Consider the following 15,122-nt stretch of genomic DNA (forward strand, 5'->3'; position numbering starts at 1 on the left):
GTGTGGAACGCCTGCATCCCACTTCTCCCCTAGCCACTTGGTCACGCCAATTTGCAAATTAACTGCCATCTTTGTTGCGTTAATTTGCATACTCTCCTGATTGGCTGGTGAGCCTAGCAGAGGGACGGTCAATTTACATGTTTGTCTATTATTAGGTAAGATGCCATTTAACAAGAAAAAGCAACCAAAAAAATGAGTTGGTGTGTCACTTCTGACACAGGTGTCATAGGTTCGCCATCACTGCCTTATTCCTTAGCTCTCTGAAAACAGACTTTTGTTGTGAGAAGATTAATACTCTTTCTGCTTAACAAAAGTCTTAGGGCTATTAATGTCTGATTCACCTGTTTCTATCCATATGCACCAAATCTACCCTCAATATTGTTACTAGGTAAGGAGACCCAAGATGAATGTGACCTATTACCCCCCTGATTAAAACACTTCAATGGCTGGGCATTCCCTGTAATCAATATCCAATTCATTTGTCTAATTCTTCCTAATATGGACAATGTTTATTTTACCAATCTTATTTATGAATGTATCACCTTGTACTCTACAGTTAACAGCAAATTATTTTCAGTTTGCTAATTCATTATATTCATTCTATAGGCATTTATTGAGCATAAACTGTACATTAGCCATAGTGCTAAACTTAGGGAATCCTGAAGTGAACATGGTAAATATGGCCTACCTTCATAGAATATACAGCTAAGTTTTAAAAGAGTTTATACTGATGTTTACAGATCCCTCCTGCCTCCCAAATGCCTGGTGAACACTACTTAATTTTTAGAGGTCACTTCAAGGCTCAACTCTTCCACAAAATCCCACCTGACTAACGTGACCACCCCCAGTGCACATTAAACACACTGTCCAGCTTATTTAGCTCTTTATTATAACAGCTTATTTACCAGACTACCTCCTCACCAAAATGATGTACAAGCATGACCAGCTCTTACTCATCTTTGAAATAAATGAGAGAACACAGAAATAGAGACTATGATGACCAAGGCCTAGCACACAGAAACACTTAAAATAAATACCTGTCTAGAAATGAGAAACTTAAGAAATTATTTATTCTTACAAAAAAATGTTTTCCTTTTCCAGTTTCTTCATGTCATTCTCTAAATGTGCCTTAAAGTCGAGGACCATATATCACTAAGTATTTGTTGAATATATTCTCTAGATCTACAATTCACAACTACTAGACCACAGGAAGGATGTCACAATACAGCACTTGAGAAAACAGAAACCAACACAAATCAGATTGACAAGGTCAGAAGAAAATGTATGGTATAAAATCCATTTTCTCAATGTATAATTTGAGTCGTAAAGTGTAGTCACTGAATACATACGCAGAAAAAGAATCACAAAATCTTAGAATTGTTCATTATCATAGCCAAGACATTGTAGATGTAGACAATGTAAAAAAAATCCAAATTTAGAAAATGTTGTTGGTTCCCAGATAATAATAATGATAATGTCAATAATAATAAGAGCAACTATATAATGTTTTCTACTAGCGAGGCACTGTTAACTCATCTAATTCTCATATCAACCCTTTGAGATAGCCCCCATTATATCAATAAGCAAAAATGAGGTACAGACAGGCAAAGTAATTTGCCCAAGATCATTCAGCTAATAAATGGTAGAAATGGATTTCAACCCAAGAAATCTGATTCCAGAGTTTTCGCTATTAACCACAATCATATTCTGATTCTTTATTATTGTACAATATTAAAAGGCCATAAAGACTCTGTAAAAACAAATGCCTTCCTAAACATATGTAGTCTTTAACTTCTTTTCAGTAATACCTTTTATAATTGAAGTTTAAAACACATTATTTATAATGTGAATCTATGTAAAAAGAACAATGGAAGTTACAGAAGGATCGGGGAAAAAGCCTGCTTGTTTTGCAATGCAGAATGAAATATATAAATGCTACTGGTCATGGTGTAACACTACCCAAAAAGTTCAAGAACTACAAGGAAGGAGTTCTGTCAACTGTTATCTCTCAATCAACTGGATCAGGCATGAATATCAACAAGCATATCATAAGTAATTAGGTGGGAAACTCCACCTAAAGCATTGGTGCCATGCAAAAGGCTCCCTAGAAAGCATTGAAATGTTCTAAATTGTATGCCAGCCAGCAGAGGTCACAGCTTTAGTAGTATCTGTAAAAACTCTTTAAAATAATTCTTATCTATCAGTACTTCATCCCAAAGAATACAGAACAAAGCATGGGTTCAAACTATGACTCTGAAATGTTCATTGGTAGAAAAATCAGGGGTTAGAAATAGAATTATAACCTATTATCAAATAACTAAACATACCATAAAGAGCCTTTGCACTTGTTTTTGAACTTTGTTCTCTGTCCATCTGGGAAAAGGTGGGTGGTGATCCGTAGCCACTGTAATAAAAAAAATGGTCATTGTGCTGGGTTAAAGTCCAAAGTCAGTCATAAAAATTCAAAAATGTCAATAAAAATTCCAATGCACCATCATCACCATGTGCTTTAAACAAACATACTGAACTTATGCTACGTAGTTTTGCCAAAATGAGGTGGATCCTGTTCTGGTAAGTGGTCAGGAAATAGAAACTGGTGCAAATCACGCCTCCTCTCAAATGCCAAGGTGGAACTGTAGCCAAGAAGATTCACCAAGGTTGAAAGTTCTTAGAAGAGTTTAAGTTTGCCATACTGAGCAGTAATCCAGTTATAAAAAGCTCTCAATGATTCCAGATGTAATGGACTATTCCCTATTTTCACAAATACTTAAATGCAATTAACCAAAATAACACTTTATCATTAAATTTGATCAGCTTTATCTTAAAACTAGCCTCCTCCTCCTCCTCCTAATACATTACATGAAGCATTAATAATATATTATTCAAATTGTTTATTTTTTTCCATTTATTCAGTCCTAAACTAGAAGAATAAGTGGCATAGGGGTTAGGAGAACAGGTTACTGTTAGTGAAACAAGTAAAATAGTTACAATAGAATGTAATATCTGGGTAAAACTAATAGCGAACACATGTCGGATCACAGAAAGGCTAACATTTTTATCAGGATGCCCAAGAATTTACAGCCAAATTGACATTAAAGCAGAGTCTAAAATAATGGCAAGAAGGTCTTCACACAAGGGAGAACTGAGTGAGGAAAAGGCGCCGGAACTGGCTCAAGAACAAGCATGGTGTCTGAGGGAAAATGCATCTCATGTGATGTGCCTCGTCAGACGAGTGGCTCAAGGAGTAAAGAAGGCAAGTAGAGGGCTTAATAATTAAATTTTTACTTCTGTGTATAGTAAATATGTTTACACAAGGAAGTGACATGATCCAATTTTTTTAAGACAAATTCAGAAGCTAATGGCAAGGTGACAGGATAGAAAGATGCAGTGAAAATTCAGGTAGGAGATAATGAGCATAAATAGGGCTAACACAGAAAGAAGAAAGGGATAGAAACAAGGGTCCTTTAATAGAAGAAATTATTATAAATTCATGATTAAGTGGATACTCATTGTAAGAAAACAGAAAAAAAAAATCAAGGGTGTGGCCAAGCTTTCCCTGATGTACAAGAAAAGGTGGTACCTGACATAGCCCTCCTGTCCTGTATGGGCTATTTCTTACTGGTCAAAAGTAAAGAGATTTGCAATAATCTTTATAGAAAGAAAGGGGGAAGCATAACTCTTTACAATGTGAATAATCCGGTTTTGAAAAATGATGAGCAAACTATATAACACAATGGTCAATATAAAATAACAATATTAACCACAATATGTAAGGCAATGGCTACTTAAGTCAGGGTGGTGATCTCAAGTTGTACCTAGAGCCACAGGGATTGTTTTGTCTGTCTGATCTATTCTTTTTTTGTTTGTTTTACACAATGGTTAATATCTTTGTAGACTGAACTAGATGACATTTAAATCTCCTCAAATGCCAATATCTTATGAAGAACATTAATAAATTTCTCCAGAGAAACTGAAAGCTCTGAAGGAGAGTATATACTCAGCCATAGGAAGTAATAAAATTTAAAATACTAGAACAAAACATCTTATATTTTGTTATAATACCCCTGGAGTTGATATTACTTAAGCATCTTTTCAAATTATCAGAAACAGCAAACATGATAACATATGTTAGTGTCACAAAGACATTATATATTAAGGAAGAATGAACTACAAAATAAAATTAATATTTTCATTAAAAAGATAAAACAAACCAAATAACATTTTTTAAAAAACAACAAATTAAATATAAACCTCCCAACTTACTTCATTTGAGGTGCATACATTCCAAAACCACCGGGATGATTAGAAATATGACCATTCATTGTGGCTTTCAATCATGTGTTCTACAAAATGAAAGGTACAAAGACTGAAGGCAATAAAAGGATCATGACACCTCAGTTTCAAAGTTATCCATTTAACAAATATCTGTCATTGCCAAGGTGATGCTGGAGATATAAACACAAATATCTCCACCCTCAAGGAGCTCAGGCACAAGAAGTACGAATGGACACATAAAGATCCTATTAACATTGAACATTAATAAACTAAAATTCTTAGGAAATTTAGAGGCAAGTAAAAAAAATCACACTCATAATCAACTGTCAGCTTCATGAAATTATACCATTTATTGTTTTATTATAAACTAGTATAGATTAATTCAATTTAAAAACTTGAGAAATAGAAGAGAATAAAATACATAAAAGTGCAAAGGGGAAAAATATCCCCGAGTCCTAGCAGGTAAAGATAATCATTTCACAATCCCATCAATTTCCTTCCACTCTTTTCCCTGCATCTAATTTTCTTTTCTTCATCCCTCCCTCCTTCTCTTCCTTCCTCCATAGCACACTGGACAATATCTTACACATACACGCTTGAATACATCTTTTTTACAAGATGTGTTCATTTAAACATTCCTTTTACTTTTCACAAGAAAGCAATTTTAAAAATTAATGCCAGATTATTTAACTTCAGAAATAATTTTTTAATCTGTTTCACAAATTGAACAAATTTTCTTCAAACAAGATGAATAAGTAAAACTTCCTTACTGCCAAATCCAATGGCCTTTACTTTTTTTCTCTGAGACAATCCTGCTACCCCTGATTTATTTCGATTCACTCCTGGATACACTGGTATTCCCTGCGTTCGGTGGCACTAAACCATTTTAGACATTGTCTTATTTTCCTCACTTTCATATATAAGGTAGGACAAAAGAAGGTTTACAGTGTGAGTACACAAAACACAAAGCTTATTCTTGTATTATTATTTAGTAATTATTGTATTATTTTCCATATGAATAACTGTAAACCTACTTTTGCCACATCCTTTTACTATGCCTTCTTGATAAAGGAGAGGTAGGTAAGACATATCCCAGCTTTCTTATAAGACACTGGCAAAGGGAGTAGGAGCATTAACAACTACCAGTGACTACTATGTGCCAGGTACTAGCAAGGTAAACAGAACAGACATAGTCCCAGCTTTGTGCCAATGTGCCATGGTCGGCAAACCATGGCTTTCGAGCCACATGCAGCTCTTTGGCCCCTTGAGTGTGGCTCTTCCACAAAATACCACGTGCGGGCGCACGTACAGTGCTATTGAAACTTCATGGCCCATGCGCAGAAGTCGGTATTTTGTGGAAGAGCCACACTCAAGGGGCCAAAGAGTCACATGTGGCTCTCGAGCCGCGGTTTGCCGAGCTTCAGTCTGCCGACCACTGGTCTAGTGGAAAAAAACAGACACTTAGTGAATAAATATAAAATTTAAAATGTTGTTAAAAGGGAAAATTCAGAATGATATACAGGCCATATAATTAGGGAACTTGATTCAGATTGTAAAGGCATAATAAGTCTATGGGTGAGAAGAGATTAACAGGGGAATTTATATGTATACTAGAGGGCTGATCACAAAATTCATGCAAGAGTAGGCCTTCCTTCCCCTGGCTGCCGGCACCGGCTTCCCTTGCAGCCTGGCTCCGTCCAGAAGGTCATCAGAAGGACATCCAGTCTAATTAGCATATTATGCTTTTATTATTATAGATATGCATAACCCATGGACAATAGTGTGGTGAAGGCATGGAGTGAGGGTGGGTGGGGCTAGAAGGGGTCAATGGGGGGAAAAAGAGGGATATCTTTCAACAAAGATAAACTTTTTAAATATTAGTATAAATTTTGAATAACATTTGTATTCATATATTAAAAAAACTAGTAACTTCAAATTAATTCTTTCTTGCTCTTCAGATGCTGCTTCAATCAGTGTCCTCAGGGAAGCTTTTACTGACCTCTATGAATAGATGAAAACCCACCATCAGTCACTCTCTACACTATAAACAAGTTTGCCAAGTACTTACCAGAATGATATTTTTCATTTGTTTAAATTAACTCCTGACTCTCCACTAGAGTATAAAATCCATAAAGGCATACACTTTTGTTTGATAGCTGGTGTTTCCTAAGCAGTAAAGGATAGCAGCAAGTATAAAATAGGTGTTCATTAAATAGTTATTCAAAGAAAGAAAGAAGGAAAATCCATGTCTCACTCTTCAGAGTTTATTGTGTTCTTAAGGAGATACATTAATCCATATGAAACACATAGTAAAGAAGTCTCCATGTATGTGGCTCTATGTGAAACCCAGGTTCAGAAGAAGGAAAAGTCATACCAACTGCATAATTTTTTCGAGGGCTGGAACTTGACCTAGATCTTAAAAACTGGTTAGGATTTATAAACACTCAAGTTTAGTTCAAGCTCTTTTGATAGTCTTGCCCATATTTATTTGCAGCGTAGAAGCAAATTTCTAAATTAAGGAACAAAGAAATACTGACCTCTATCCTAGATAAGTACTGCATTTATAAAATTATATTTATATTAAATTGATCTATTCTGTTTTTCTTGTTTCCTTCAATTCATACTTCGATACAGAGATATACAGGTAAGCCATTTCTCAGGGGGGAAAATGAAACCCTGATTTGTAGTGCTTGCTAATTTCTATAGTATTAATATTCACACTGTGGCCCATTTCAAGCTACTAATGGTTTAACATCAGTTTACCAAACTCCTAAATGTTTTACAATTGGAACTCATAAGCCTAGAGAGTCCAGGTGGAGCACATCATTCCAGAAGTCTGGCCAGGACAGAGGACGGGAATAACACTATGAAATTAGAAACAGCAAACATATCCTCCATAGCACAGTTGAAAGGCTAAAACTCTGGCACAAACTAGTCTACCCAAGTCAATTAAACCTCTGTACCAATTTTCTCATCAGTAAAATAGAGATAATTCCCAGTCTTCCTAGCTCACAGGACTAGTGAAACATCAAATGAGACAGATGCATGTGCAAGTTTAACTTCCAAAGTTAAAAATAAGAAGTACTCTTTCAAAATAAGCTGGTTCATTCAGAATTAAACCCCCAGGGTTTGTACTGATTTTGATCTGGTCTGCATTTTAAAACCACAGCGGCTGGCTTTAATGAAAAGTGATAGCCACAGAAACTCATCTTTTTCATGTTTAATTCTTCATGACAGTCAAATAATACATGGTTTGTGTTTTGTTTTGTTTTTTAAATAGTGATGTCAGAATAAGAGAGCATTAGAAAAGAGAACAAAATGTTGATTTGCTAAACTGAATTTTAAATACATACAAACTGTCGTCATTTAGCAATCATAGTTTCACCCGTCACAATGTTCATATAGCAATATAGAGGTTTTCAAATATTTAAATATAGCAATTACAACACACACCTTGCAAAGAAAACAATTACAAATGTTTGTTTTCCTTTAGGCCTTAAGAAGACATCCAATTTATACCTATATGAATCATATATAGGAGAACCATCAACTCTTACTGAAAAGTAAGGTGTTTTATTTTTTTTCTTTTTATTTTTTTAAAGTAAGTTGTTTTAATTTTTATTAGCTGTTAAAACAACTTAAAAGCCAAGGAGAGAAAATTTTTCTTTATCACAACAAGGTTAAGGACTCCACTCAATTAACTCTACTAAACTATCTACTTAATTCTGCTAAAAGTGTACATTAAAACTGTCATAAGAGCTTCTAAGAGATTTGAAATAGAGCATCGATTTCCTTATGAAAACACCTTTTATAAGTCATAGTTACTATAATTTTCCTCTTCTACAGAAAATAATATTATTTGGCAATTGCAAGGATAAAAATAAAACAATTTAATATCTAAGTTAAAGCACAACAAAAATGTTAAACACTGAAATTTTAAAAGGAAACAGAATGTACAAAAATCACTGAAGAAGAAATAAAGAAGGCTATAGTAAGCTAAAACAGCAAGTTAAATCTGTATTAGAAAGTTTTAAGACCCAGATAGATAGGTAGGTAGGTAGATAGATGATAGATAATAGATAGATGATAGATGATAGATAGATAGATAGATAGATAGATAGATAGATAGATAGATAGATAGATAGAATTGACTCCCCTTTCTTTACTCCTGCTTGCATCTGATATCAATTTTCAAACTGATGAGTATGTAGTCGTGACTCGATGTTAGAACACCACCTGCCCAATCTGGCTAACACACAACTAGTAGCTCTTTGTATATTAAGCTGTCCTTAAAAATAATTTGTTCCCTGAGAAAATGTCACAGACATTTTTGTTTATTTAAGGTTTTATTTACTTGTTTGTTTGGCTTTGACAAAGTATCTTGAAGTATATATATTTCTATTTCAATTTAATGTATGTTTCTTGATCTAAGTTAAAACAAGATGGGGGTGATTATCATTATTTAAGACTTTAACTAAAAGACCATTGAGATTCATTTTTTAAGCAATACATTGTGATATTGTCTACTAATGATTGTGCTTAAAAAATAAAAGCACAACCAATTTGCTTTAAACCTTCTGAATCATTACACAGTGTCTCCTACGGGGTCTTCTAGAATGACTACTTTTCAATAACTCTTACCAATATTGTTAGTAAGAGATGTTACCACCTACTTCCCTCTGTCATTTGGCCTAATACTTAAAAATAACGAACTTTTGTATATGAATAGACTTGGAAAACTAATATAACAGTAATAATATAATTATTACTGCTATAATAGTAATAATAATAAAAATGATAATAGTGGCAAACACTTGTGAAGGTATTGCAATAAGTTCTAGGCTATATAGAAACAATATTTTCTCAAGGCCAATATAAATGTAGGGAGAATAATTTCATGTCTTTAAATCAATACACTGTAATCACTTAAAAACAATTATCTAGGTTCCTCTTTTTTATAATTATGAGAAAATTCTTAGGTTGTTTGTAAGTTGGAACGTAATTTGGCAGAGAATCTATGTTCAAACCAGAATGTTGGTTTAAAGAAGAATACTCATTTTTAAAATTCAATAACCAACTAAAAAGAAACACTTTCACACTAATTATATGTTCAATATTATGACAGAGTTTATTCAAAGGCCTAACACAGAGAAAAGCCAAATACACCCTATTACTACTGCTTCAGTATTTCCTTCTAATTCTTGTTGCTATGATGACATCATCAGCACACATACACTGCTTGGCTGTTATAGATAGAAAATGAATACTATCTCAGTTCAAAACATTGTTAATACCATGCTGATTTGAGAAAATATGCTAACTTTTAAAAGAACAACTGCTGCTTATTCACCATTTACCCTGTACCAAGTTATTGTGGTAAATGTTTTCTATCCATTATCTTAATCTTCACATTAATTTTTGAAGTACTCTTCTCATTTTATAAATGAAGAAAGTGAGCTAAAGAGCCTAGGTGCCATTTGTGTGTTACTTTGAAACTCTTAAAAATCATCTAGTGCCATGAATGATTGAACAGCAATGTACTATCTGTTTCTTGTATCAGATATAATCACAGGCAGAGGACAAAAAGGGGAAAAGCAAACAATGTTCAATGAGCCCCCACTTCAAATGATATTTTGTAAACCTCACCCCATTCCATCCTGAGAACAACATTTTGAGGTGGTAATTAGCTTTACCTCATAGAGCTAGAAGACAGCCTCAAATAAGTTCCGTCATTTGCCTAAGTGGTAACACAAGAAGCTAGAATTAGAGCCAGGATTTAAACCCTGACCTGGCTGACTTATATCCAATTTTCTTTCCAGTAAGTGACACTGCTAGTTTGACCATTGTGTACTCTCCAGCAGTTTTCAGCTCTTTTCATGCTGGGTTCCTCAATGATACTCTTTATTTTAGTCAAGTTTTCTTAATAGAAGGTACTAAAAATGCTAGTGTGAAAGTGGAAAGGGAGAGGATTTACTTTAGTGAAAGGGATAGTACGAAAACAATAGTGTCACTATTTTGTGAAATGGCTTTATTGCTTAACATTATGTTCACTGAAGAATGTGGGAAAAAATGTCATCAGGTCTATAAATACCACATATTAAAAACTACTTTTAATTAGAATGTTGTAAATGTATTATAAGTTAAGCTGAATCTGGCTTTGAATAATAATTACTTTCCACTGGTTAAATATCTAAGTATTTATTTGTATTACTTTAATGGGTTAATTTTTTATCATAGTTGAGACAATTTCCTAAATATGAAAGTGGATCTGTTGAGTGTTTTATCCCTATGTAAATAGCACATGATACCCATAAATTTACCAGGGTCATTTGCATTTCTTTAATTATAATTAAATACATATTAAAGGTGAAAAGGAAGTAAGACTCCAATTTAGCTGGAATCTTCCAACAGCAATAAAAATATGGCAGGAAAGGGAATGATTCAGACTCTAAATTTTAGAGAGAAGAAATTATCTCAACCTCTCTATTATCAGGCTCTGTATCCTGCTGGGGTTGGGTGTGGGGAGATATGGTGGTTGGATCATGCCTTGAGCTACTTCTCAGCAAGGTTTCCATTCAATTGCACACGTGACCTGAGAAATTTTCATTAAAATCTCCATATATTTATTTATGTATGAATTTTCCTTCTTACATATACCTTGCTTATATAGACTTAAATATGTCTCTCTGATTGTATTATTTCCATGATTAACAGTGGACTTACAGATAGCCTCATACAGTGACTGCTATATATATTGACTTTTAACATGGCATATTCTTTGTCAGTGGAAGTTTCTGACTCAAACTGAAAAGATGGGAAAACAAAAAGTAAAGGTTCAGATTCATCAAATAGAAACTCCTGATTATTCACCCCTGCGAAACTCCTATTTTGGGTAGTTCAGACAAGAACTGAGTTACGCTTTGGTTGTATGCTGGGTATAGGAGGGAGGGAAGGAGAGACAGAGAGAGACAGAGAGAGGGAGGGAGAAGAAGAAGAGAAAGAAGGAGGAAGAGGGAGAGGGGGAGGAGGAGGAGGGGGAAGAGGGAGGAGTAGATGGAGATGGAGACGGAGATGGACATGAAAGAGATCCCAGACCTTAACAAAAACCTTGGCTAACACCACCAAAAAATTATCAGCATTTTAAAAAGTAAACGTTACCTAAGAAGTTCAAATCCTCACAGAAACAAAATGTTGTTGAGTATGAACTCTCAGAAGGGGTAGAAGAATATTCACTGTTACCATTTTCTCCCAGGATAAGAATAAAAGTTTAACTTTTTCTGCCAATTCAGTTCTCAACTGAACACATTTCAGAGAACAACATTTTGGAACAAGAAGGAGAGAAAACCACTCCACCTACCCCAAGCCACTCCCACTCACCATTAATTATTTTTTTTAATGTCTACTTTTTATAAATCAGCCTTGAGAATTATTATTCACTGATATTCTATTAACTAGTACAAACAAAAATTACTGAGGAAATTAGCATCTCATATGATATCTTTTTTATTGCTAGATATCCTTTTTCCATATGTGAGCCAAATGCTAAATTAGTACAGTTCAACATACTCACAAAGGCAAACGGATAAGGCTTCTAGGCGTGATGTAATCCAGCTGGGTGTAAAGACAGGAACATAGGTTCTAAAGTTGTCTTTAGTAAAATAAAAACTCTTGAAGTCAAATTTCATTATGACATCAAATGGCCTCTAAAAATAGTAAATCATAAAACCTTGTAGGTACAATGAGCAGAGCTGGAACCCACAGATGAGCTATAACATTTTAATATTTAACTACCCTGCTGCCACATAACTACCTTCCTCTGTATTACCTTGAGCAGAGGACTCTAAGCAGTAAACAAAATACTGCAGATGGTTCACTCTGCATTTCCAGTACAGCTCCTTAAGAGGACCAATGGTTTCCAATCTGTACAACAGAATTTTTATAAATGGTTACAACCTACAAAGTGGGAACGCCACCTTTAACCAACTGTGGTACTAAATTCATCCCACTTTTCTAAATCACAAATACATCTCCCTGAGATTATTACAAGTAAAAATGATTAATTGTTAAAATATACAGAATTTTTTTAGGTCATGTGATTTTGTTTAAAGTTAAGTAAAGCTTTCTACTGTATGCTGATATCACCCTTCCCAGATATTTTATAAAAACACTAGAGGCCTGCTGCACAAAATTCGTGCAAGGGGCTCGGCCCTCGCAGGTGCAGCAGCTTGCCTCGGCCTTCACAGCCTCGGCCTTCACAGCCCTGGCCCTCGCAGCCCCAGCCCTCGCAGCCCCGGCTTCATCTGGAAGGACATCCGGAAGGTTGTTTGGCTGTCTGATGTAATTATCATATTACGCTTGTATTATAATAGGTACTACTCATTTCAACCCTGCTCTTCTTGTCTGCCATACTACTCAAACCCTGGTCATTTAATCAGAGGACAAGAAATGCCATATCAAGGATTATTCATTGTTGCCATTTGTCTGTTCTACTTTAGCAAGATATGGTCTTACAGATCTAGCCGAATGGTTACAGGGAACAGGTGTTTTGCGCAAATGGAATATTTTGTGTATTGCTTTAGGTACCAGAGTATATCAAGGTCAAAATGTATAAGCCCAAGGAAAGTTCATAATTGGGCACATAAGGTCAAACTCTCAACTCATTCTTAACTGTTCCTTATTCCTATTATTCTAAACCACTTAACAGTTTGTTGACAGAGTAAAAATGCAATCTTTTCACAGTACCACCCTTCATTTATCTTCAACAACAGAGGCAATCCTAATATGTTGTTAGAAAGTAATGCAACAAATAATACACAAAAACAACAACCAAAAAAGAACCCATTCCAATAACCATCTACATTTGTCTGACTACAAAAATAACTGATTGTCAGTAGATACTTATACAAAAATCACACAAGATCTAGGACTAACAAAACCTTCCTTGAAAACCTTCCCATCTTCCCATTCTCTCTCTTTTTTTAAAAATATATTTTATTGATTTTTTACAGAGAGGAAGGGAGAGACGCACAGTGGAGGCCCTTACAAAGCTCTCTCATTCAGTCAGCCCATTAGGACCCAACAGGGCCTGATGAGTATAAGAAACCCAGGGCCCCACATGGACTCTGGATGCTGGGGAAGGAAGGGTCAGGGAAGCTTCCCAGTGGAGATGGTGATTGAGCTAAGAACAAGAAGATGGTGTTTGAACCTCAAACATACACAAAAGCAGAGAATATTATATTGAACCCTCATATCTCCATCACCCAGCTTCCAACATAAGAAGCATAGTATAAAGTTCAAGAGAAGCTAGATGCGGCGTGGGTCTAGAGAACAAAATCTCCCTCATGGGACTGAACCAGAGAAGGCCAGATAAAAATCTTTAGAAGTGTATAGTATAGTGGGAGGGGGGGGGCATCAAAGGGTACAACGTAGCAAGTAGAAAGACCAAATGCAAGGTGGGCACCTCACGCTGGGAGGGCACCCGGTTCATAAAATCCCTCAGGCTTCAGGCTGCAAGGTGTGAGCTGAATAAACCAGAAGAGAGAAGAGCCAAAACATGAGGCAGCTGGGTAACATTTAGGAAACCACCAACAGTTCAGCTACTGAAGAATAACTTAGAGGAAGAAAGTGATTAGGGAGGACGCTGGAGATAAAACCAGAATACATAAAGTTACATTTATATCAAATTTTGTTAGACTGAAATTCAGTGCTACTTATTGTTTCTGTGTAACTGCTAATCTTATATACTAAGATTACATTTGCTCTTTTGTTTAATCTTTTGTATTCTTTAGAGTTAAAAATTAGCTTACCCTAAACCCTTAGATTTCCTATGTACTTTTATTAATTTCATCCCTTAGTCTCCACCACAGTGAAGTCTCCCTTCAATATTTTAAACACCATCATTTTTATCTTTCAAGAGTCGTCTCTCCCGGACCCCTGTACTATATTCCTGTTGGAATCTAAACTGACTACTCTCTAGGCCTCCTAAACAGTTTTCATCATGGTATCCAAATTCCACATTATCCTCCTCATTCCTGTCATCTTTTTCCTGTCTTAGATCCTTGTTTCCTGGATCCCAAGACTCCCTCATCCTTACTTTTACTTTTTATCTTGCAAGAGCACATATTTCAGGAAGCATCTTCCAATCTCACACCTGGAGATCGATACCTGATTGCCAAAATCTTGGTGATGAGTAGAAGTGGGCTAGGCTGTCCCACTGCTCAGTAACTGTTTCACTTAATCTTCTACCTGCCTGTGCCTTGTGTCCCCCACTCAAGAGTTCTGCAGTTCACACTCTCCACAGAAGAAACATCCATCCTCGCCAGGTATGGGAGGCATCTGGGATGCAAGGCCCCTTTACACCCACTACCTCTTAGTCCTCCTGTTCTCAGCCTCACCCTCATGGTTGAGCCTTTCTGAGGTTCTGAAGTGAAAATCGGGTTGCTTCTCAAGGTCTCTCACTAACAGCTTGGGTTTCAGTTTCTTGGGACTCTAGGTGAGTTACAATGATCCCTATGCTGTCCTTTTTTAAATCTCTTTACTGACATTTTATTTGGAGGGAGTAAAAATAACGGTGCTTAATCTGCCCTTTTCTATAATGATTTTCATTTTCTAAACATTGGCAAATATTAATGAAAAACTCAGGAGAGCCTTGGTTGGTGTTGCTATGTGGTTAGAGCCTCGGCCCACGCACTGAAGGGTCATGCATTCAATTCCCAGTCAAAGAAAGGCACATACATGGGTTACAGGTCCAATCCCAGGCCCTGGTAGGGGTGGGTGCAGGAGGCAACCAATTGATGTATCTCCCTCTCCCCCTCCATAACTCTTTTCCCCTCTCTCTGTAAAAAAAA

At 35.7% G+C, this 15,122-nt stretch overlaps 1 protein-coding gene across 1 annotated transcript in view; it reads right to left on the reverse strand.

Annotated features, from left to right (window-relative positions):
• Positions 1-15,122, reverse strand: part of EPS8 (epidermal growth factor receptor pathway substrate 8) — a 110,814-nt gene that overhangs the window by 69,273 nt on the left and 26,419 nt on the right. Inside the window, exons 3-4 of the mRNA XM_015570182.1 lie at positions 4,264-4,343; positions 2,328-2,404 (exon numbers count right to left, since the gene is read on the reverse strand). Coding sequence (XP_015425668.1) covers positions 2,328-2,404; positions 4,264-4,322 — 136 coding nt within the window. The 5' untranslated portion in view covers positions 4,323-4,343. The remainder of the gene's footprint in view (positions 1-2,327; positions 2,405-4,263; positions 4,344-15,122) is intronic.

The sequence above is a fragment of the Myotis davidii genome, unplaced genomic scaffold (assembly GCF_000327345.1).
Source record: "Myotis davidii unplaced genomic scaffold, ASM32734v1 scaffold205, whole genome shotgun sequence".
NCBI lineage: Eukaryota > Metazoa > Chordata > Mammalia > Chiroptera > Vespertilionidae > Myotis > Myotis davidii.